This window comes from Ranitomeya imitator, chromosome 8 (assembly GCF_032444005.1).
Source record: "Ranitomeya imitator isolate aRanImi1 chromosome 8, aRanImi1.pri, whole genome shotgun sequence".
In the NCBI taxonomy this organism is placed as follows: domain Eukaryota; kingdom Metazoa; phylum Chordata; class Amphibia; order Anura; family Dendrobatidae; genus Ranitomeya; species Ranitomeya imitator.
The window spans coordinates 161,721,845-161,746,608 of record NC_091289.1 but is presented as its reverse complement, the minus strand read 5'-3'; the positions used below and the strand labels follow the sequence as shown (position 1 = coordinate 161,746,608).

Below are 24,764 nucleotides of genomic sequence, written 5' to 3'. Positions count from 1 at the left end.
ATGGACAAATAAATAATGAAGTCACTGGACAAGGCCTTCAAATCAAGGAACATTTCACTGGCGATGAATAGGTGGCTCGTACATAGTTTGATCTTTTCTGTGGCAACATATGGATGCTGTACCTGGACGATAAAGAAACAAGACAGATTCAACTCCTTTGAAATGTAGTATTGAAGAAGGATGTTATCAATACCATGAGGAACAAACAAATCAGTTTTGGATCAAATCTGGCCTGACATGTCACTCGAAGCAAGAATGACCAAGCTACGACTTGCTGACTTTGGGCATATTGTCACAATTTTGCCTATCAATGTGTCTGGATGCAGCAAGTGACAGTTCAGCTGTCCAATCTAGGCGTATTGGGCTGTTAGTATGGTGATGAACAGCTCAGCTATCCAATCGGGCTGGGATGTGCTGAGCTGTCATTGTGTTGGGTGACAGTTCAGTCCAATCAGGGACAGGGCATGTCAGGGTTTCCTATATGTCTCCTGTTCAGAGTAATTACCTAGCTATTTAGCTGTCTTTCTGCCTCCAATTACTGCCAGTTGTAGCTTAGCTTAAGTGGTGTGCTCTTGCTGTGTACTGTTTGTTCCTGTATTTGCTCTTTGGTGTGTGACCTTGGACCTTGCCTTTGACCATCCATTTACCTTGCTCCTTCATCTTGATCCGCTACCTTTCTGGAATTCTGACCTCATACTGTGACCTGACTATGCCTTTGCCTTACGCCTTTGTTTATGATGAGCCCTCTTGGTATCTGACTCTAGTATTCTTGACTACCCTGCCTCACAGCTTGTCCTTGAGTAGAGACTAGCATCACACACATCATACGAAGAGAGGAATCACTTTGACAAGGACATCATGGTCGGAAGAGTAGGAGGAACAAAGTGAAGAGGTAGACCAGCAACCCAATGGCTTGATACTATCAAGATAATGGTGGAGAAGACCCTGGTGGACCTAGCTAGGCTTGGGCGAGACTGATCTTCCTACAGATCGTTCATTCATCAAGACATTATGGCTCGGGACCGAGTTGAAGGCCATTTAATAAATAAAATCAAATTCTGCGTAAGCTAGGAAATTAGTGCACAGGACTAAAATAAAAAAATATAAATCAGCTGAACTTTGCCATTGGCCACGTTTCATTGTGAAAGTAAATTCTATGTCCCTAAAACTCAAGGAAAATTTCTGATTTGGTATGATATACTGTACATTTGAAAAAAGTCTTATTTCATCTGTCATCAACTTCTTGCATTTTTCTTCTAACTAATATGTCCAGCATATTTTTATTTGTCATATGTACTGATTAGATAAATAGATTATAACTTTTTCAAAAGAATATTGTGCTTTATCTTTTGTAAGAATCCCTGAATATAAAGGTCCAGATGTCAGTAATGACAACATAGAGCTAAAAAATATTTTGTTCTTTCTCTTCAGTTTTGTCCAGCTGGATCTGCCAGTTTCAAACAGTATCAGTGCTCTGCATTTAATGCTAAGGCATTTGGGAAAATGTATCACCGTTGGGTACCACTATACCCTGGTAAGTAAACGGGAACACTTAGATGGGTATGTTTCATGGTCTGAGTTTGGTCTCAATGCTCGTATTGACCAATGATCTCCTTACCTGAACTATCAGCCTTGTAGGCATATACTTGTATATATAGCTAGAAGTTAAGGTCCGAGCATTCCCAGTTGGACCGGCATTGTAGTATGTATAGGGAGCTTAACCTTTTTTCATAAAGTATGGCATATTTATGAATGCATTTCTACATAAAAGTCAGAAAAAGTTGCATTCTCTAGAGAGGTCATAGCTGTCTTAAAAAGGAATAGAACAAATATATTTATTTTTATTTATGTATTTATATTTATTTTTACAAATTTATTTTTAATATGCATAAAAAAAATCACAATTTGGGGATTTCTGGGTCTTATCGGACATTGGGAAGCGTATAACTATTCTTGAAAAGTTCAATTTGAGCAATTTGTGCCAAATTTATAAGTAAGGTGCGTCATATAGAGTGGGGGAGTTGAAGTGAGTACACTTAGGATTTGCAGCGAATTACATCATGTTTGATAAATATTGGCTATTATGTATAATAGTTGATATAAAGACAAATTTGTATTATTGCTGATTATGATTTTCAGGCAAAAATTAGTTTTATCTGCAGCACTTGTTCCTTCTATTACATAATGATAGTGAGATCCTAGTACTGGTGGATAGATCTTGGTGGAGTCTTTCTTGATTTTATTTTCCAGTTAATATTTTACCCACTAAAATTCAGTTGCAGTTTTTATTGGTAATCACTTTAATTTGCAGAATCTTAATAATATAATTTTCTCTTTATTAGATGATTATACCAGCATTTCCAGTAAACCTTGTGATCTTCAGTGCACCAGTACAACCAGAGAGAGGCAACTCTTGGTACCGGCCCATGATGGAACTAGCTGTAGAGACAGGACATATCAGGGAGTTTGTATCAACGGCAAATGTGAGGTACCTCTGTGGCTGTGTATATCACATGTATATTTTGTAAATGATCATTCTTGTATTATACATCCATATAGTACAACCTTTCTGTATATTGAATGTTTATGAAGATTCCAATATTTTAAAATTGGCACAAAAGCTTTTCAAGTAATTTTCAGACTGGACAGTGCATCCTATATACTCAGCGCTGCTTGTATCCTTACTGTTGGCACATAGTCCACAAACCCTTAGATAGGCCAGATATTTCATGTGTATTTTTTTCTCATGATTGGTTAGTCTCTTGATTAGCTGAATCTGGTGTTTGAGACATCTATTTTTACAAATTTGCAGTGGTTTTAGGGATTTTATTCAGGGGGGGTGAATATTTCTGAGTGGTAATATATGTGACTCCATGTTGATCAGTTGGTGCTCAAGTAGGGTGGCAATCCATGTAGATAAATATATGAAAAACTCGGCACTCAAAGAGATAACGTAAAGCAAAGAAATATTTATTCGTTTAATCCAGAAAATAAGTCCAAAATATTATTTAACGTTGCGACCCTGAATCTGGACTGTGACGCTGAGTCACTTCTCACAGACAAGCCGTTAGTCGGGATAGTCATGGAGTCTGAGGTCAAAATCCAGGAGGGTATGTCATAAACAGAGGGAAGAGACAAAGTATAGTGAGGTAACGGTTCAAGGTCAAAATACCAAGAGGATAGTGGATCAGAAGATCAGAACAAAGGAGTTAAGCAGACTGAGAGCCAGAACGAGGTCCAAGGTTAGGCAATGAAAGATCATCAAACAAAACACTAGGCACAGAGAAAACCAACGACACTTAGCTGAAACTACATCTGACAGCTGCGCCTAACAGCCCAGCTAAAAAGCTGGACAATCACCTGGGGCAATGAACACCTGGAGACAGACAGTACCTCCAAGTCTCAGATTGGATGGCTAAGCCGTCAATCAAAATGCCGACAAATCAGCACGCACCTGCACCAGACTGGACACCCTGTCTGTCAATGAAAGTACTGACAGCTTCAGCTTGTCCCTGTACCAGATTGTATGGCTGAGCCGTCAGTAACTGCATCCCAGACACACTGAGGGATGGAAACCCTGACATGGACCTTCATCAGAATGGTGCTGTAAATATAACTGCAGAACATACGTATAAGTGCAAAGCTGTATACTTAATAGAACAAGAACAAAAAAGAAAAAAAAATGAAAACAATGTACCGTAATCCTTTAAGAAACAAAAAGATTTGTCATTTGTTTTGTTTCTTAAAGTATTCCATTGTTTTCTTTTTTTTTTGTTCTATTTTGTATATATCTATGCACTTACATGTTTGTTCTACATTTCATTCAGTACCATTCTGATGAAGGTCCAGACTCAGGGTCGAAACGTTAAATAATATGCTGGATATATTTTGTGGATAGCATGAATCATATAATTTTCTTGCTTCACGTTACCTCTTCAAGTGCCAAGTTATATATATATATTTACCGTGAGATTGCAGTAGTCATTTAAAAGTGGTATTTTGTGTTGAATCTGTAGATGCCTGTTGTTTTATTAGTTTTGTTGAGCAATTTAAATAGTTTTTGTTTGACTGGTTTAGTGAAAACAGCAGGAGGTTTGTAAAATTTTACTAATAAACCTAACTTGCAAAAGGGGTTGAATAATTTTAATTGCAAATGTAAGTGAGACGTGTAAATGTGCAGTGCAAAAATGCAATTACTGCATAGATATGGTGTCATAAACAAGTCTAGAACATAGATGAAGCAATGGCACCAAGTTGTACCAACTAGCAATTGTTCCCAGATAGGCCGTACACATTCGTCAGTGACAGCCACAATATATTTATACATTTACAAATCCAAATGACCCTCAAAGGGTAGGGGGTTGTAAAATATGTTAAACTCCTTACCAAAGCTGATTTCTATATTTTAGTTGTATTGCTCTATATTCTTGTTAATATTATGCTTTTTATGGTTTTATTGCCTCCAATAAATGTATATTTTTATTTGCAGCCAGTAGGATGTGATGGAAATCTGTATTCATCCAGATCACCAGACAGATGTGGTGTTTGCGGTGGTGATGGTAGTACATGCTATAGGGTATCTGGAAGCTTCAGGAAATGTGTTTTGGGTACGTTTTGTAATCATGTCACCATAAAGTAGTAGTTCAAGAGAATCTGTCAGCAGGTTTTGGCTCCCTCATCTGAGAGCAGCCTGATGTAGGCAAAGAGAATCTGAATCCAGCCATGTATCACTTAGTTTTCTGGGTGCTGACGTTCTGATGCAATCGGAGTTTTTAGATTAATCCCTTTCTGACCTCGGACGGGATAGTACGTCCGAGGTCAGATCCCCTGCTTTGATGCAGGGCTCTGCGGTGAGCCCGCATCAAAGCCGGGACATGTCAGCTGTTTTGAACAGCTGACATGTGCCCGTAATAGGCGCGGGCAGAATCGCGATCTGCCCGCACCTATTAACTAGTTAAATGCCGCTGTCAAACGCAGACAGCGGCATTTAACTACCACTTCCGGCCGGGCGGCCGGAAATGACGTCATCGCCGACCCCCGTCACATGATCGGAGGTCGGCGATGCTTCAGAATAGTAACCATAGAGGTCCTTGAGACCTCTATGGTTACCGATCCCCGGCAGCTGTGAGCGCCACCCTGTGGTCGGCGCTCACAGCACACCTGCAATTCTGCTACATAGCAGCGATCTGATGATCGCTGCTATGTAGCAGAGCCGATCGTGCTATGCCTGCTTCTAGCCTCCCATGGAGGCTATTGAAGCATGGCAAAAGTTAAAAAAAAAAAGTTAAAAAAAATGTGAAAAAAATAAAAAAAATATAAAAGTTTAAATCACCCCCCTTTCGCCCCATTCAAAATAAATCAATAAAAAAAAATCAAATCTACACATATTTGGTATCGCTGCGCTCAGAATCGCCCGATCTATCAATTAAAAAATTGCACTAACCTGATCACTAAACGGCGTAGCGAAAAAAAATGTGAAACGCCAGAATTAAGTTTTTTTGGTCGCCGCGACATTGCATTAAAATGTAATAACGGGCGATCAAAAGAACGTATCTGCACCAAAATGCGATCATTAAAAACGTAATCTCGGCATGCAAAAAACAAGCCCTCAATCGACCCCAGATCATGAAAAGTGGAGACGCTACGAGTATCGGAAAATGGCTCTTTTTTTTTTTTTTTTTTTTTTTTTTTTAGCAAAGTTTGGAATTTTTTTCACCACTTAAGTAAAAAATAACCTAGTCATGTTAGGTGTCTATGAACTCGTAATGACCTGGAGAATCATAATGGCAGGTCAGTTTTAGCATGTAGCGAACCTAGCAAAAAAAGCCAAACAAAAAACAAGTGTGGGATTGCACTTTTTTTGCAATTTCACCGCACTTGGAATTTTTTTCCCGTTTTCTAGTAGACGACATGCTAAAACCAATGATGTCGTTCAAAAGTTCAACTCGTCTCGCAAAAAATAAGCCCTCACATGGCCAAATTGACAGAAAAATAAAAAAGTTATGGCTCTGGGAAGGAGGGGAGTGAAAAACGAACACGGAAAAACGGAAAATCCCAAGGTCATGAAGGGGTTAAGCAATGCAGCAGAGCTGAGGAAGCTAACCCCGCCCACACCACAGCTAACCCCGCCCACACCAGACTCTGTATATACAATTTCCATAGACAGTGAGGTGCCATAGAGCTTGATAAGAGGCATCGCTGAAATCTGCGTTTTAACCCGTACCTCATTCTGCTTTCAGATTACATAGCAAAAACCTGCCTACAGATTCCCTTTAAGGGCTGTGATGTAGTAATACATTTGGCACATTGGTTCTGATCTAGACTTTCACTGATAAGTAGAATGATTCCTTGAATATCTATTTCTAGTCTTACTAGCATGTTTTCTTATACACAGCCCCAAATCTCCTTCATAGACATAATGTTAAAGGGGTGAACCAGGTTTTTAAAACTGATGATCTATCCTTAGAATAAATCACTACTGTTATATTAGATCATTGCAAGTTTGATACATGGTTCTCCAACGGATCATCCTCAGTGCTGAGTTATATCACCATTCACCACCAATCAACTTAAAAAAAAAATCTTGATGAACCCTTTAAAATATTAAAATCTCTCTGCTTTCAACCACAAAAATTGCACTTTCAGGAGCTTACTACATACTGTTCTGTTTGTAAATGTAGTGGGATCAGCAAAAATTAGGTTACACAGATATATATGTCACATGACTTATTTTTCGAATTGCTGGCTCATATGGGGGTCTATGTGAGCTGGAATACCCTGTTACAATGTAAGCCTACGAGGACTCGTTTTCAGGCGAAAAATATTGTTAGAGTCAATGATACACTCAAAGGTAAGAGTGTGATGGTATAGCTGACTGCAGAAAAATGCTTTTTATCTCCACTTAAAAACTCTTCCCCTCCCTCCTGCACTATTCACTTTGTCTAAATTTCCTGATCTATACAAAGAAGTTCATACATGGAAGGATCAGATTAGAGGTGATGCCCATAGATTCTATTAGGAGGGAAAAGAGGAGGAAGAGGGACATACTACAGTAGAGAGAGACAGAGGCGGAGACATTCACGCAGATGCTGCTGCTAGTTATAAGTATTTTATCTTGGCGCCAGGGCCGGCTCCAGGTTTTTGAGGGCCCCGGGCGAAAGAGTCTCAGTGGGCCCCCCCTTTAACACATACCACGATTCATGATCGCATATAAACACAGCCATGTAGTATATAACACAGCCCACGTAGTATATAACACAGCCATGTAGTATATAACAGCCCACGTAGCATATAACACAGCCACGTAGTATATAGCACAGCCCACGTATCATATAACAGCCCATATAGTATATAGCACAGCCACATAGTATATAACACGGCCCACATAGTTTATAGAACAGCCATGTAGTATACAGCACAGCCCACATAGTAGTATACAGCACTGCCCATACAGTAGTATACAGCACAGCCCACACAGTAGTATATAGCACAGCCCACACAGTAGTATATAGCACAGCCCACACAATAGTATATAGCACAGCCCACACAGTAGTATATAGCACAGCCCACACAGTAGTATACAGCACTGCCCACATAGTAGTATACAGCACTGCCCACATAGTAGTATATAGCACAGCCACACAGTAGTATACAGCACTGCCCACATAGTAGTATACAGCACTGCCCACGTAGTATATAGCAGCCCACGTAGTATATAACACTGCCAACGTAGTATATAACACTGCCCACGTAGTATATAACACAGCCCACGTAGTATATAGCAGCCCACGTAGTATATAGCAGCCCAGCCCACGTAGTATATAGCAGCCTGGCCCACGTAGTATATAGCAGCCCATGTAGTATATAGCAGCCCACGTAGTATATAGCAGCCCACGTAGTATATAGCAGCCCACGTAGTATACAGCAGCCCAGCCCACGTAGTATATAGCAGCCAATGTAGTATATAGCAGCCCACGTAGCATATAGCAGCCCATGTAGTATGTAGCACAGCCCACGTAGTATATAGCAGCCAATGTAGTATTTAGCAGCCCACGTAGCATATAGCAGCCCATGTAGTATATAGCACAGCCCACGTAGTATATAGCAGCCCAGCCCACGTAGTATATAGCAGCCTGGCCCATGTAGTATATAGCAGCCCATGTAGTATATAGCAGCCTACGTAGTATATAGCAGCCCACGTAGTATATAGCAGCCCACATAGTATATAGCAGCCTAGCCCACGTAGTATATAGCAGCCAATGTAGTATATAGCAGCCCACGTAGCATATAGCAGCCCATGTAGTATATAGCACAGCCCACGTAGTATATAGCAGCCCAGCCCACGTAGTATATAGCAGCCAATGTAGTATATAGCAGCCCACGTAGCATATAGCAGCCCATGTAGTATATAGCACAGCCCACATAGTATATAGCAGCCAATGTAGTATTTAGCACAGCCCACGTAGTATATAGCAGCCAATGTAGTATATAGCAGCCCACGTAGCATATAGCAGCCCATGTAGTATATAGCACAGCCCACGTAGTATATAGCAGCCAATGTAGTATTTAGCAGCCCACGTAGCATATAGCAGCCCATGTAGTATATAGCACAGCCCACGTAGTATATAGCAGCCCAGCCCACGTAGTATATAGCAGCCTGGCCCAGGTAGTATATAGCAGCCCATGTAGTATATAGCAGCCTACGTAGTATATAGCAGCCCGCGTAGTATATAGCAGCCCACGTAGTATATAGCAGCCTAGCCCACGTAGTATATAGCAGCCAATGTAGTATATAGCAGCCCACGTAGCATATAGCAGCCCATGTAGTATATAGCCCAGCCCACGTAGTATATAGCAGCCAATGTAGTATATAGCAGCCCACGTAGCATATAGCAGCCCATGTAGTATATAGCACAGCCCACATAGTATATAGCAGCCCAGCCCCCGTAGTATATAGCAGCCCACGTAGTATATAGCAGCCCAGCCCACGTAGTATATAGCAGCCCAGCTGCCCACGTAGTATATAGCAGCCCACGTACTATATAGCAACCCACGTAGTATATAGCAGCCCACGTAGTATATAGCAGCCCAGCCCACGTAGTATATAGCAGCGCAGCAGATGTAGTATATAGCAGCCCACATAGTATATAGCAGCCCAGCCCACGTAGTATATAGCAGCCCAACCCACGTAGTATATAGCAGCCCAGCCCACATAGTATATAGCAGCCCAGCTGCCCATGTAGTATATAGCAGTGCCTGTTGTGAATTCCGCTCTTGGGCTCCCTCCGGTGGTTGTAAGTGGCACTTTTGTGAGTTCTGCTCTTGGGCTCCCTCCGGTGGTTTTAAGTGGTATGGCTGCTCCTTGGATTTAGCAGTCTGCTGCTGCTTCCACTAATTGTCTTTCTGCTCGGCTATTTATGCCTGGCTCTTTCCTTCAGCCAGTGCCACTTGTCAATGTTTCCTGGCTGGATTCACATCTCTGCTTGGATTTTCCTGGTTTCCTGACCAGTTCAGCAAAGATAAGTTCTGGCTTTGCTCATTTCAGTCCACTTGTTGTGGACTTATTGTTCTGTGCATTCTATATTTGTCCAGCTTGTCAGTATGGATTATTTCTGTTAGCTGGAAGCTCTGGGAAGCAGATTTACCCTCCACACCTTTAGTCAGGTGTGGAGATTTTTGTAAACTCTGTGTGGATTGTTTTGTAGTTTTTATACTGACCGCACAGTATCCTTTCCTGTCCTATCTATCAAGCTAGACTGGCCTCCTATGCTAAAATCTGATTTCATTTCTGCGTATGTTATTTTCCCCTCCTCTCACCATCAATATTTGTGGGGGGCTAACTTTCCTTTGGGGATTTTCTCTGAGGCAAGATAGGTTTCCTGTTTCCATCTTTAGGGGAAGTTAGATCTTAGGCTGTGCCAAGGGGTCTAGGGAGCGTCAGGTACCCCCCACGGCTATTTTTAGTTGCGCTGCTAGGTTCAGGGTTTGCGGTCAGTACAGATACCACCTCCTTCAGAGCTTGTCTCATGTTGTTCCTAAACCACCAGATCATAACAGTACAAGTGGCCAAAAATGAATTAAACGCATCTCAAAAGCAGGAAAAGAAAGTTCTGAACCATTTTTTTTTTCTGTGCTCTGTTTTGTCTCTTTTTTCCTCTTGATTTCTGGGTGGTTCAGGATTTATGCTCTGGCATGGATGTTCAGGGTTTGTTTTCTCGTGTGGATCAACTTGCTGCAAGAGTACAGAGTAGCCAAGATTATGTTGTCCAGACTCCGGCTTTAGAGCCTAGAATTCCTACTCCTGATTTGTTTTTTGGGGACAGATCCAAGTTTTTGAACTTTAAAAATAACTGCAAATTGTTTTTTGCTTTGAAACCCCGTTCTTCTGGTGATCCCATTCAGCAAGTAAAAATCATCATATCCTTGCTGCAGGGTGACCCTCAAGACTGGGCTTTTTCTCTTGAATCAGGGGATCCGGCATTATTGAATGTAGACGCATTTTTTCAAGCGCTCGGATTATTGTATGACGAATGTAATTCTGTGGATCATGCAGAAAAAACCCTGTTGGCCTTGTGTCAAGGTCAGGAAGCGGCAGAATTATACTGCCAGAAATTTAGAAAATGGTCTGTGCTCACTAAATGGAATGAGGAGGCTCTGGCTGCTATTTTCAGAAAAGGTCTTTCTGAAGCCCTTAAAGATGTTATAGTGGGCTTCTCTACGCCTGTCGGTTTGAGCGAATCTATGTCTCTAGCCATTCAGATTGATCGGCGTCTGCGCGAGCGCAAAGCTGTGCACCATATGGCAGTGTCCTCTGAGCAGAGTCCTGAGCCTATGCAATGTGATAGGATTTTGACTAGAACAGAACGGCAGGAATTCAGACGTCAGAATAGGCTGTGTTTTTACTGTTATGATCTGGTGGTTTAGGAACAACATGAGACAAGCTCTGAAGGAGGTGGTATCTGTACTGACCGCAAACCCTGAACCTAGCAGCGCAACTAAAAATAGCCATGGGGGGTACCTGACGCTCCCTAGACCCCTCGGCACAGCCTAAGATCTAACTTCCCCTAAAGATGGAAACAGGAAACCTATCTTGCCTCAGAGAAAATCCCCAAAGGAAAGATAGCCCCCCACAAATATTGACGGTGAGAGGAGGGGAAAATAACATACGCAGAAATGAAATCAGATTTTAGCATAGGAGGCCAGTCTAGCTTGATAGATAGGACAGGTAAGGATACTGTGCGGTCAGTATAAAAACTACAAAACAATCCACACAGAGTTTACAAAAATCTCCACACCTGACTAAAGGTGTGGAGGGTAAATCTGCTTCCCAGAGCTTCCAGCTAACAGAAATAATCCATACTGACAAGCTGGACAAATGTAGAATGCACAGAACAATAAGTCCACAACAAGTGGACTGAAATGAGCAAAGCCAGAACTTATCTTTGCTGAACTGGTCAGGAAACCAGGAAAATCCAAGCAGAGATGTGAATCCAGCCAGGAAACATTGACAAGTGGCACTGGCTGAAGGAAAGAGCCAGGCATAAATAGCCGAGCAGAAAGACAATTAGTGGAAGCAGCAGCAGACTGCTAAATCCAAGGAGCAGCCATACCACTTAAAACCACCGGAGGGAGCCCAAGAGCAGAACTCACAAAAGTGCCACTTACAACCACCGGAGGGAGCCCAAGAGCGGAATTCACAACAAGTGCCACTCACTCAGGCACTGATAGGAGCTCTTCCGGAATCTGTCTGATAAGTTCAGCAGCACTGCAGCCAGCCAGGGGCGGAGATCAGAGCAGGAGAACGTGCTCTCTCTGCCCACAAACAATGTCACACTGGCTGCCTTCTCTTAACCGCTATGTGTGCCTGCCTGGCTGCACTGACTGAGTGAGAAGATGCTTGTGTCAGAGCTGGCACATAGGGGTTAAGAGAACGCAGCCAGCAGTGACTTTGTGGGCGGAGAGAGCATGTTCTCCTGCTCTGCTCTCCCAGCTGTATCTATGACAGCGTGAGTGGGCCCCCCTCTCTCTCTAGGGCCCCGGCATTTGCCCAGGTGTGCCGGGTGCTGACGCCGGCCCTGCTTGGCGCAACAGATGGATTCACAGCTAGACTGCTCAGTACTGTTTCTTAATGTCCTCGGTTCTATTTCTTTTTTCAGGGTGTGTTACAGAGAAATAGGGGAGCAAGATTTTCTTTTTTCTTTGTGTGCCGTTTATGGGGGATATCATAGAATCTTGTCTCTGCCTGCTTTCGAGCTGAGCTCAGGGACAGATGATAGTCATAGATTTCAGAGAGGTAAAAGTGCTAACTAAAAATGCAGAATACAAGTCATATAATGTTAAGAAAGGGTTTTGTTTTTTTTTCTTCATTTAAACATACATGCCATCTCATTCTATTTATGTCATTTTTTTCTCATAAATTCCAGGTTATGCACTTATCACAACAATTCCCGCAAAGGCGTTTGACATCCTTATCACAGAAAAAAGAAATACTGAAAATATTCTAGGTGAGAGTCAGAAACTACGGTCCTTTGCTCATTTCCTAATAAAAAGTCTTTTGTTCATTCTGGCTACATATTAGTATGCATTTTGATATCTCCTTATCTGTTAATGAAAAATAGTGAAAATGTAGAGGTGAAGATGTTTCTCCTATACAGATTTATATCTATGTATGAACTATCCAATTATCGGTGTGGTGCGTCCTATATCACATTTTGTGAATAAAATGATAACGTATGTGATGATAAGAAATTTAAATTAGATTAAACTGTTTGAAGGAGTTTATAATAATAATAATCTTTATTTATATATAGCGCTAACATATTCCGCAGCGCTTTACCGTTTTGCATACATTATCATCACTGTCCCCAATGGGGCTCACAATCTAAATTCCCTATCAGTATGTCTTTGGAATGTGGGAGGAAACCGGAGTGCCCGGAGGAAACCCACGCAAACACGGAGAGAACATACAAACTCTTTGCAGATGTACATATACATATTTGCCATTTGTTTTAGTCGTTTATTGTCTTGGTAGAAGGTGTTATTTATGGCTCCAAAATATCTCATATTTATTTTAGCACAAAGAGTACAGAAAAGTTAACCCTCTAAGAATATAGAGCAAAGCTGTAGGCAGGCTATCCTTCACATGCAAAGATTCAGTATGCCGTAGTTTAAAATGATTGGCGTGAACAGAGTCACATTATATATGAGCTATATGGACAAAAGCATTAAAACTCTTGGGTCACGTTCACACTGTCAATATTTGATCAGTATTTTACATCAGAATTTATAAGCCAAATTTCTTAGTTAACATTTTGATCAGAATGTGTAAGCCCACTGCATTACAGCGAACCTCTCAGTGGGTCCCTAACCTGGCAGACCTCTGGGATAGGTGATAATTTACCGATCAGTGGCAATCCAATTTCTGGAAAATGAACTGATCGGCAGATTGGGAATTTTTTTCTCCCAACAGGACACTTTTGTCCCCATTACAAAATAGAGCGGCAAGTTAGATGCCCAACTGCTTCTTCATTCGTTCATTCTACCTCATAGGGAATAAATGGAGCTGTAGTGACGCATTTGCACTGCTGCTGCATTCTAATGGGGATAAAAGTGCCCCATTCTGGTAACTGGTGTTGGGACCTCCACTGATCAATAAGTTATTATCTATCCTATGGATAGGTGATAACTTGTTTTTAACTGGGCAAGACCTTTAAATGAATGTCTTTGAAAACCCCCCATAATCCTAAATGTGCATCACAGGATAAACTCTGAGCCGGTTACTGGTTACAGTTACTGATTCTTTTTTTTATAACAGATATAATTTTCCCATTTTTATTCTATTTCATATCCTTTTTATTTCTCCCTAGCTCTTGCAGACTCCGCCGGGAATTTCTACATTAATGGAAACATGATGATGGATAATCCTCAGAACTTTCGTGTTGCTGGGACCTTGGTCAAGTATCGACGACCCCCAAATGTCCACAGTGAGGGACTGGAATACCTAACTACGCCAGGACCTACTAACCAGTCCCTCAGTGTCATGGTGTGTGTGTGAGACCCCAGCCCATCTGCATGCCTATAAACATCATGTAGTTATACATTTATAGATACAGACATCACAGGTAGCCCAGGATTAAAGGGCATAAAGGATAAATCTTAGTGGGCCTACGTTGTCTTGTATATTATGGACATAAATGGTTATTTTCTTGGTACTTTTTTACAAACTGCAAAACATTAAAAAAAAGGTCATCTATGCTCCCCCCACAGCACACAGATTAATTTCTAACTTTTCTTGGTGCTTCAATAAGCGTTAAAGTTTGTGAACCTCCTTGTGACATCAGAAAAATTAGTTATTAAAATAATTTGCATTCTTTTATGTTGATGCTGCGAGCGAGTAATGGCGGCATTTATCAAAACAGAGTAAAGCTGGCTTTGTTTCCCATAGCAACCAATCACAGAGCAGCTTTCATTTTCCCAGAGCAGTTTATGAAATGAAAGCTTAACTATGATTGGTTGCTATGGGCAACAAAGCCAGTTTTACTCTTAGACACTTTGCATAAAGGTGGCCTTAAAAAGAACTGAACTGATCAGTGCCATAATTAAGAATTGACACTTGGTGCTCTTAGGTTTTGGTATTCTGTCAGTAGAAAGTAAACTGAGTAGGCTCACACTTCTTGTGTATCCATAAAGTTGTATTAGTGTGCTGTTTTTGTGCTTTCTTTATATACGGTAGTTTTGTGTCTTGTGAGATATCTTAGATTTATACCTTATATATGTTGATTTTAGAATTTCTGTCATAAAACAGATAGAAAAAATATACATGTAGCATATAGAAACGGGTCATATCACAACTATGGGATTTATTCATTGTTGCATTTGTGCCTGTTTTTTTTCTACAAACGTTTTTAGTGTTTTGTTCCTTTTGTTTTGTTTGCCCCATATTAATTTTTTCAATTTGCACCTTTTTTTAGGTCTATTTAATATGTAGTGTTCTTTTTATGTTCACCACTGTGGACATAGTTTAGGGTTTCTGCTTGATTCATTATTAATGACTTTTTCAAAAATTTATCGCAAATGTACTTTAGTCTTCCCATGAAGTTATCTTATATACATCAGATATTTTGGCACAATGTTTACCCCATTTATTGAAATGTGCGACAGTTTCTACTAAACATCACCAAACAGGTCAAAGACAAAAATAAATATATTTTTTTTGTCTGTGTGCAAAATTCGTGAAGCCATTTTGAAGAATTTGGTGCCAAAAACTACAACGAATACCACAAGACAAAACAGAAAAGTGACTTAAAAGAATTGCAAATCATGAATCTGGGACTATGAGTTTTTCAACTAAGCCATAACTTTAGTGTTGGACTATGAGCATCTTGCATACCAGAGGAAATGATTCTGAGCTCCCAACCAAAATAGTTTTTTTGGAGATCAACCCATAAAGAATCCTCTGGTGCCGCTCTGGTGTCTTTTACCTCCGCAGACTTTGAAAGATGCAAAAAAAAAGAACCAAATCATAAAGTTAAAAACAGACAAATTGCTTCACTGCAAATTCCTGTTGTTGTCTACAGGCTACCTGTGATGACATGACATATCAGTAAATATAACGCCTGGCCAATGAGGCAAGTGATTGGTTGCAGCGTTCAAATATCGGTATAGTACGTTATCACTGGCAGCCTATAAATGAAGAATGGCAGTTGACCATTGGAACACTTGCGTTAGGCCGGGGTCGGATGAGCATATAAAAAATCATCCAATTTTCAAGTCAGCTCATTACAAGGTCTGTCAGTTCAGGTGCGACAAACACGGCATTGGAGGTGGCTCGTATACTTCATAATAATGAGATCACAGATGTCAATGCAAGCACCGTGCGACGCACATTTCACAAGTCTGGAATGGTGGCACGAAAAAAAGGTGATGAAATCTCAACTTCAATATCGTCATAAGAAGCGTCAGTTCGAGTTTGCACACAAGTATAAAAAGTGGACATTCAAAGATTTGAAAAGAGTGAGTTGGGGCGATGAGACGAAAGTCAGTAGACTAGGCTCTGATAGGTGCAAATGGGTCTTTAAGAAACAAGGGAAAAAGGGGCTAACGGATCGAGAAATTGAAGGAAATGTCAAGTTCAGTGGAGGAAGCCTGATATGAGGTTGTTTCACAGTCAAAGGCATTGGATACTTGATCAAGATCGATGGTGGACTCAATGCTGAGATATATGTGAGTATCCTACAAGATGAGTTACTTCATACACTCAAGTACTATGGGTATGAAAAGAACGACGTAGTGTTCCAACAGGACAATTACACAAAGCATATGTCGAGATTGGCAAAGAAATGGTTCAATGACAGTGAAGTAGAGGTGCTGGACTGGCCCACACAGTCCCCAGATCTCAACCCAATTGAAAACTTGTGGGTACAATCGAAGAACAATCTGTATACATACCCAACTGAGTTGACCAGTATGCGCCAACCTTGGGAAAGTGTAGAAGAGACCTGAGATCATATTTCGGTCTACACATGTTTAAATCTGATTGCGAGCAGAGGATTCAGACAGTGTTGAAAGCTAAAGGTGGATTTACAAAATACTAACAAAATAATAAAAATTAAATTTATATCTTTAGGAGAAAAACAGTAACAATGCTGTGACATGGCAAGAATCTGGATAACTAATCATATGCTAAATAGTTGCAAGACAAATTTATGTATGAGATATCCAAGATGATTGTCTATAAAATGATGGCAGTCTCAAGTTCAAAGCTGAAGTGGATAATGAAATATGGAGCCTGAAAGTCAAAAGTTCAAAATGTTGTTACCCTTTTGCTCTTCACTGTATGTTTTAATACAGTTTCCTAGGTTAATAATGGCAATCTATCCATAAAAATCGGATACCATAAGGAAGGCTCCATATGGGATAAAAAAAAATTTGAGCACCCATAGACTTAAATGGTCAAGTCTTGTCCGAGATACAGCAAAGAGTAGTGCATGCTGCGAAAATATTTTTCACCTGGTGAGTTACAGTTGTCAGTGTGCTGACCTTAGCAGACTTTTTCTCCTGACTCCTCCATGCTTTTTTCAATGAGGAGAGAGGAGAAAGCTGACACAAGACTTCTGGCGGTGGCTTATCTCCTCTTAAAATGAAAATATTGGCTGTTGAAATTCCAACTGCCCCCATTCTTCATTCCCTCAAAATCATCTGTCAGGGGAGAGTCGGGAGACCCCCATGCACATCAAATACAAGTCAGTGGGTTCGGGATAATTAAATCTAATGTATATGGGGGTATTGAGATTGGTGAGGGGCTAAAGAGTTCAGTACTGTTTTTATGCTTCTTATTTGTTTGTTTTTTTACACTCTCTTATAATCGCTTATAAATTGTTGGTTTAGCCAAGCACGTATAGTCATATAGGGATAGGTGGTATCAATTGCTATGTAAAATATAAAAAATTGGAGTCCGTCTCAACAGGACTGGATTTTCCATTTCTTTTTATTTTTCAAAAGAAAACATGGTGCATACAAAAGAAACATTTACATGGTCGACTTGACATGACCGAGTCGACACTTTTCGTTTTCTTACTCATGAGTAAGACTGCCTAGTGCAGTTGAAAAGCGTCGACTGGGTCATGTCGGCCATGTCAATTTTTCCTTTGTATGCACCATATATTCTTTTGAAAAAGAAAAGGAAAATCCAGTCCTGTTGAGCCGGACTTCAATTTTTTCTATTATCCTTGGCTGAGGCCGGTGTCTGAGCCCCAGGTGGATGAGCATAGAGCAACTGGGTGAGCTGGAATCAAGTTTCTATAACTGCTATATAAAATATGGCAGTAGGTTTACATCTCAAATAATCGATGAAAAGGTCCAGCCCGCACTTATCTGTAACTTGATTGTGTCATCGTAGAATCATCGAATGTTAGAGTTGGATGGGACCTCCGGGGTCATCGGGTCCGCCCCCTGCTCAATATCTTGCAGTAGAAAAACAAATGTGTTTGATAAATGTTTGCTATCATCAATGTTCTTAGAAATAATAATTTATTCTTCTATTTTTTTTAGTACTATAATTTCAACGGAAAGATCCCACACATTACCTATGAATACACAGTACCTCGTGCCCCAGAAGCACCGCTGCCTCTTCTTTCCGAACCAATACAACCTATTCTTCAAGCTCCAAGTAATATGCAAAGTGGAGCTCAGATTGAGTCTGAGTCTATGGACACTTTTAACTGGGAAAACGCTGAGGACACAGAAAGATCCTTTGTACACCAAGATGGCGCTGCAAAAGAACAAGTGATTGTAGAAGACCAAACAGACAGTAAGCTCAATGTCCATTGATCCTTCAGTGGTGCTATAATGGAGAATGTAGATGTTTCTGGAGATTGCTAAACCTGGAGATATTGGAACATAGATTTTCTCGATTTATTGTCTGTTACCTAATTGATGAACCCTCTAGTTTGGATTGAGTAAATTATTATCAAACTGGTGCTAAATGGAAAAAAATAGATTAAAATTGACTCAATTCAATTCAATTCAGCAGAACTATATAATATGTATAGGGGCGTCAAAACTATCTCCTGACATATAATGCTGGGACAGAGAAGGATCAGGCATGTTGATTTACACCACCAGATCCTTTTTCCCAGAAGATAAACTTAGTGCCAGAAATGTCTGGTAGCCCATTAAAAACAAATACATGCTCAGCCGGGCTGAATGTTTATGCATATAGGGGACTCAGGAACCATGGCTGTGGTGTACAGACAACTTAAGGGGGTTGTCCATGAACAAAGTACGGTACATAGATCGTGAAATAATAATACGTTTCACAATTAGATGTGTTAAAAAAATGTTCCTGTATTGGGTTAATCTAATTAATAGACCGCTACTATATACTGTGTAATGGCTATGTCTGGCCATGCAGAGCTGCTCCAGTTCATGGCCGGCTCATATAACAGCTCCTAGTTAGGAGAGGAAGCATAAGTCACTTATGATAAGTGAGTATACAGCCAAAATAGCAGGGACTCGCAGCTGCTCCTCTCTGAGGTAAAACATTTCCCTGCTGGTTTTTTCACAGTGAGTGTTTCTGCCATGTGACTAATATTGTGAGCTCATCATAAATCGAGTCAGTGACATATAAGCTCAGTGGTCACTGGAGTGACTATGTCACTAATTTCACTTATGATGAGCTTAAAGGGCTGGAGAGAGGTGGCAGAAACACTCTCTCCTGTGATAAAATAGGCAGGAAAATGTGTTACCTCAGGCAGGAAAATGTATTACCTCAAAAAGCATCAGCTGCAAGCCCCTGCTATTTTGTCTGTATACTCACTTATCATTAGGGACTTATGCCTCCCCCTGTCCAGAAGTTATGGTATTTTAACTACCATGTACTGGAGCAGCTCTGCATGGTAAGACACAGCCATTACACAGTTCATTTATAAGATTATCTCAACACAGAAAAACATTTAACACATCAAATTGTGGTGTCCATCCTATCCAGGAAGACACAATAGGGTAATAAACTACATTATTGAGTCCGTCTGACAAGACGGACACCACCAGAATGAAGATGAAACAGAGTTCAAAGTTTTATGCTTTGGAGTCCGTTTAACTGAATCATCTCAATGACTCCATCTTGGGCACATGTTTTTGGGGGGATTTACGACGGAAACCCCAAATTGAGTCATCAATGGGCTGCAGATTGACTTGCTATATCATTGATCAGCTTGTTGATCATAATAATAATAATAATAACTTTTATTTATATAGCGCCAACAAATTCGCAGCACTTTACAATCTACAATCATCTCTCGTTGCGGGTAAGTTATCTGCCCGTGTACAAGGACCCACATACAAATTTCTGGGTTGAGCAATGCAAATCAAGCCTCACATGACTTGTAAGACATTGCTCAAATGAAGCATTTTCAACATGCTGCCACTTCAAGTGAGATCTTTTCTGACTGATTGTTAAGTGAGGACTAAGTTCTTTCAGCAATGCTATTATAAATATATCCACATGTTTATCTGCAAGCCCAACCAAATTGTGTATCTCAGCTCCTCTGCAAGAAATAAAACACACATGCTGATACATTTGCGTAGTTAAGCACATTTTGCTTTAAGACATCAGCTTTAAAGTTCTTCTTGGGTTTTTAAATTTTTTTTTGCGGAATGATTCACCCTTCTCCATATGCAATGTCAAATGTTGTGTAAATGTCATCACTGCTCCATTTCCCTGTTTCAGGCCTCCAGCCCAGCACAGATGCTCCTCAGGGGTTACTGCAGAGTGAATTATGGAGAATTTGTGATCAGCATAGCCACTCTGTTCTCTGCCAGTCTCTCTTTGGTGGCAGTCCTGGGGGTCCGACCCTGGCAGAGTCCACACAGGAAGCAGAACAACTCAGGGACAGTTTGATGTTGCCAGCTGCTTATGAACATCTTGGATCAGTTTCCATGACACAGCCGCTCCAAGCACCCGGGTTCAGCAGGTACGCCTCTGTGCACTGTGTACTTGGACACAAATTTGTATACTCTTAATTATTATTTTTTTTTTTTCTGCTGTTAATCAACGCCGTATTAAGGGTATGTGCACACGTCCGGATTTATAGCGTTTTTTTGCGGAATTACGCTATAAAAACACTATAATTCCGCATCAAAAACGCTAAAAATATGCATCCTATCATTTAGAATGTATTCCGGATTTTTTGTTCAGATGGATGCGTTTTTTACCGCAAAAAAAACGCATTCCGCAAAAAAAATGGACATGCTCATTCTTTTTGCGGATTTTTTGCGGATTTATAAGCCAAAATGACTTTCAGGAAAAAAAAAATCCGCAAAAAATCCGCAAAAAATCCGCGCAAAAAACGTGCAAAAACCGCAAAAAATCAGCGCGGAAAAAACCGCGATTTTCTGCCAGAATTCTCCGGATTTTGTCAGGAAAAAAACCTGACGTGTGCACATAGCCTAAAGGTACTACCTAGGGATGGAGAGGAAATTAAATAAGAGCAGCAAAAGCTGGTCACTTTTGACCTGGAGAGAGGTCCTCTTTAAGTTCTACTTCCGTTGCTCAATATGTGTTTTGCAATGTAGGACAGGGGCAAGTGTAAAGAATTGCGGTGATGGAGGTGGCAGTGACGATTGAGTTCTTCGGCCCGCCTTTGCAGCCATATGAAAGCGCCAGTAAAGTAATAATTTGTATAATTACGTGAAAGGTCATTTTTAATTAGAGTTGGGTTACCAAATTCTTCTCATAATTTGGGATTAGATATTGTCCCATTTTAAGTATAACGCAGGAAGAAGTGGCCTGTGGTAGAGCGGTTCTCCACTCCCAAATGATGGACGGGTACCGGCATGAACAGATTTCAGTTTTAAAACTTTACATTAATTTACAAGGATGTAACAAGCTTCATGGTCTGACCTCCATGTATATTTTTAATTGCAGTGATTTATTATCAAGTCATGACGTCAGCCGAGCCGATATGTATCGTTGGAAGGTTTCTGCCTATTCACCCTGCAGCTCCACTTGCAGCTCCGGTAATGTTGGATTAATTCTTTATTGAAATGAGTTTCCTTGGTATAAAAATATACATTGGAATCACCAAGGCAAAACTTCTAATTGCCCGAAGTCTGAATTTGGGGGTGAAGATAATTTTTTTTTTTTTATTACAAATATACAACACCTTTTGATCTAAGCCAGTAACATTACTGACTCATTTACAGGTTTTTCTATACCCTACACTTTATTGATTTTTACTGTACATCTGAAACAGTTTGCATTACTTCTTTTTCAGGTCTCAGTTCTACATATGCTTTATGCATCCGTTATGATGGAAGGGAAGTAGATGAGTCACATTGTGACCCGGTGATGAGGCCAGAACCTACTCAGGAATTCTGTGCAGGGCGAGATTGTATGCCAAGGTATGGGAGAAGGGCACGCTGTACTTTGCCATTCACTTTGGATTAGATAAAGTTTATGTGTGAAAAATAAATCATATTTCTCACTTTGCTAAGAAAAATAATAGTATAGTTACACATGAAAGTCACAATGTTCAAATAACTTGGATCTCGAAGCTGATGGATCAGTAAACTAGAGGATGCTGGTGCTAGATAGAACATTTACAATTATAACATCCCATCATGGAACATTGGCCTACCTATTAATATTTCCTGGAACTTCAAGTCTCATCTATAGAGGTGGATCCTCAAGAGAAGAGAGAAGGAGAAGGACTTGTTTCAGCACTCCAAACAGGTTTGACTAAGTGTACAACTACCGCGACCAGAAACGCGTCAGCTTTTTTTTTTAAATTTTTGTTTGTCTTTTAAAATGGCTTAAATAAATTTTGGATATTTTACCTGTTTGGAGTGCCGAAGCAGAGTTGACCCATCAATGAGGAATTAGTGTAGTAGAGCAGAATTTGCAATGGAACATCAATTTAGGAGACACAGCACAATGGTGTAACAATGTTGAGACAGCAATAAGGGACGGGTGTAGCAGAGTTGAGTTTGTAATGGAGGCGTGCTGGAACCACGAAATAGCAGAGTTGTCCAGCAAACTCTGGCAAAATGCAGCCGTGCTGGAACCATTGAAGACCGAGTTTGGACAGTGGGGTGGTTTCATATACTGTTTCTACAAAATGAAGACCCAAATAGCAGAGTTTGCAGGTGTGATGCAGTGCAGCAGCAGGAAAACCCAACTAGATGGATATAAAATGATGTGAGTAGAGTACATCATCATAGCACATTGGCAGAAGACAGGACTGGCTGGCCACGCTTGGAACCGGGGACAGGTGTCTTACATTCATCACACCTAGTGGCAATGTCCCAATACCTCAAAGTTACTATACTTTGAATTTTAACCTACTTTGGATACCCACAAAGACTCTTCTCAATGGCCCATTCACCAAAAGGTTTTTGGTAAATTGATTTTGTACATCTTTCTTGCAGCTCATACAATGAAAGCCAAATGAAATACTATGCTGATTGAACACAAATGTACCGGCATGATTGAAACCAAATAATAATCTTATAGATATGGTACTTTTTAATGGCTAGCAAAAATAAAATCAATTATTTTACTCACTGTTTGTCTATTTTTTTAGCAATTAAAAGGTATCATATCTACAATATTATGATTTTGTTTCTCTTATTGAGAGCGTTGATCTTCTTTCAATGGGCTAAAACAGCACCAAAACAGTTCTTTCTTTTTGATGATTGATTGACATTAGAGCAATTGGACAAAGCCATTCCATCTTATCGGCTTCTTCCCTTCTATCCCACTTTCCATTTTCTCAGTTTCCAATCTTCCTTCTGCCTCATATATGACACCGGACTGCACCATAGTGATAACCCAAGTTTCCTTCCATTGTAGTGGAGATGTCTAGCTGTGAAACCCAGATGTAGTCCTTTGGTTTATAAAGTATGCTTTCTTTCTAACTACAGTGAATGCTTGCCTTCTTGCCTTATATTCTGGTCTCTTATTCTTTCTTGGAGATGGGAGTCAAGTGGTTGGAGCGAGTGCTCGCGAACCTGTGGTCAAGGAGTCCAAGTGCGCTCTGTACGCTGTTGGAAGATGCTTGCGCCAGGCCTGGACAGTTCTGTATATGATGAACAATGTGAAGGTGCACAGCTCCAAAGACCACCACAGAAGAAAGTATGCAAGAATAAACCATGTGGACCTCAGTGGGAGTTCTCAGATTGGTCAGAGGTATGTTTAGGACCTTGCATACAACTCTATTGGTGATTGATGTATTAATTCCGAAAGAAACGACATGAATGCCTACATTTTCAGTCCCTTTAACAAAGTCAGTACGAAATGAAAAGGGTTGGTGATGAGACAACCTCTTTCTTCTTTGGTCACTAAGTTGGCATGATAGCTGGAGACATGGTAGATGAGCTGTTTAGAAGTTATTTTTTTCTTGTTAATTATTTCCCTTTTGGCCACTGACTCACACTCTTAATATAATTAATATGTTTTGAAATTTCAGCTTTAATTACTTCATCACTTTCTTGAGGGTTACCCTTTTCTTCGCTCCTCACCATATAATATGTTTTTCCTATTTATTCAGTGCTCTGCAGGCTGCGGAACTGAGGGAGCAATGAAAAGGGAAGTAAAATGCTCGGCAGAATCCAACCAGTGTGATGAAAGTGTTAAGCCTCCGACTGAGAAGACATGCCTGGGCCCACCCTGTGATCATCACTGGACGACAGCAGAATGGGGGCCAGTGAGTGTTATTGCAGTACTGGTGGTGTATATTGTGTCTTCTTAATTTGTTTCCTACTTTGTTTTCTTGGATTTATTTACACCGAACGCAACCCTTACAATAAAACTACCCCACTAATATTGTGCAGACCCAATATGGTGCCAAGACACCATTGAACTGTTGAGCCAGGCACACCACAAAAACGTTGAAGGTGTCCTATGGTAACTGGAACTAAGACTTTGGCAGCAGAAATTTTAAGTCCTATAAATCGGGAGGTGCGGCCTAAATAAGATGCTTGATCAGCTTCTGATCTCAGGAATTCCACCACTGTAGCAGTGGACAGGGCTCAGCAATGGCGCTCTGACCGATCAGCACCTACTCAACCAAAAACATTGCTTTGTCTGTTCTGACAGCTTTCTGTCACAGGCAGCCGGAATTAACTATTTCAGCAATTTGCGCTACCATAACGCCCCTATATAATCAGCCCAGATGGGTTAGTCTTCAATCCTCCATCAGTAAACCTTGGGAACCCATAACCCTGACACTGCTTTCCTATCTGTCCTTCTTTGGATCACTTTTGGT

At 40.6% G+C, this 24,764-nt stretch overlaps 1 protein-coding gene across 1 annotated transcript in view; it reads left to right on the top strand.

Moving 5' to 3' along the window:
- The window catches only part of LOC138648195 (ADAMTS-like protein 2), an 80,953-nt gene that overhangs the window by 44,125 nt on the left and 12,064 nt on the right, over positions 1-24,764 (top strand). The window contains exons 4-14 of the mRNA XM_069737705.1: positions 1,432-1,534; positions 2,343-2,488; positions 4,490-4,607; positions 12,423-12,503; positions 13,866-14,041; positions 18,049-18,307; positions 20,228-20,471; positions 21,425-21,516; positions 21,774-21,900; positions 23,473-23,686; positions 24,048-24,203. Of these exons, the coding sequence (XP_069593806.1) occupies positions 1,432-1,534; positions 2,343-2,488; positions 4,490-4,607; positions 12,423-12,503; positions 13,866-14,041; positions 18,049-18,307; positions 20,228-20,471; positions 21,425-21,516; positions 21,774-21,900; positions 23,473-23,686; positions 24,048-24,203 (1,716 nt within the window). The remainder of the gene's footprint in view (positions 1-1,431; positions 1,535-2,342; positions 2,489-4,489; positions 4,608-12,422; positions 12,504-13,865; positions 14,042-18,048; positions 18,308-20,227; positions 20,472-21,424; positions 21,517-21,773; positions 21,901-23,472; positions 23,687-24,047; positions 24,204-24,764) is intronic.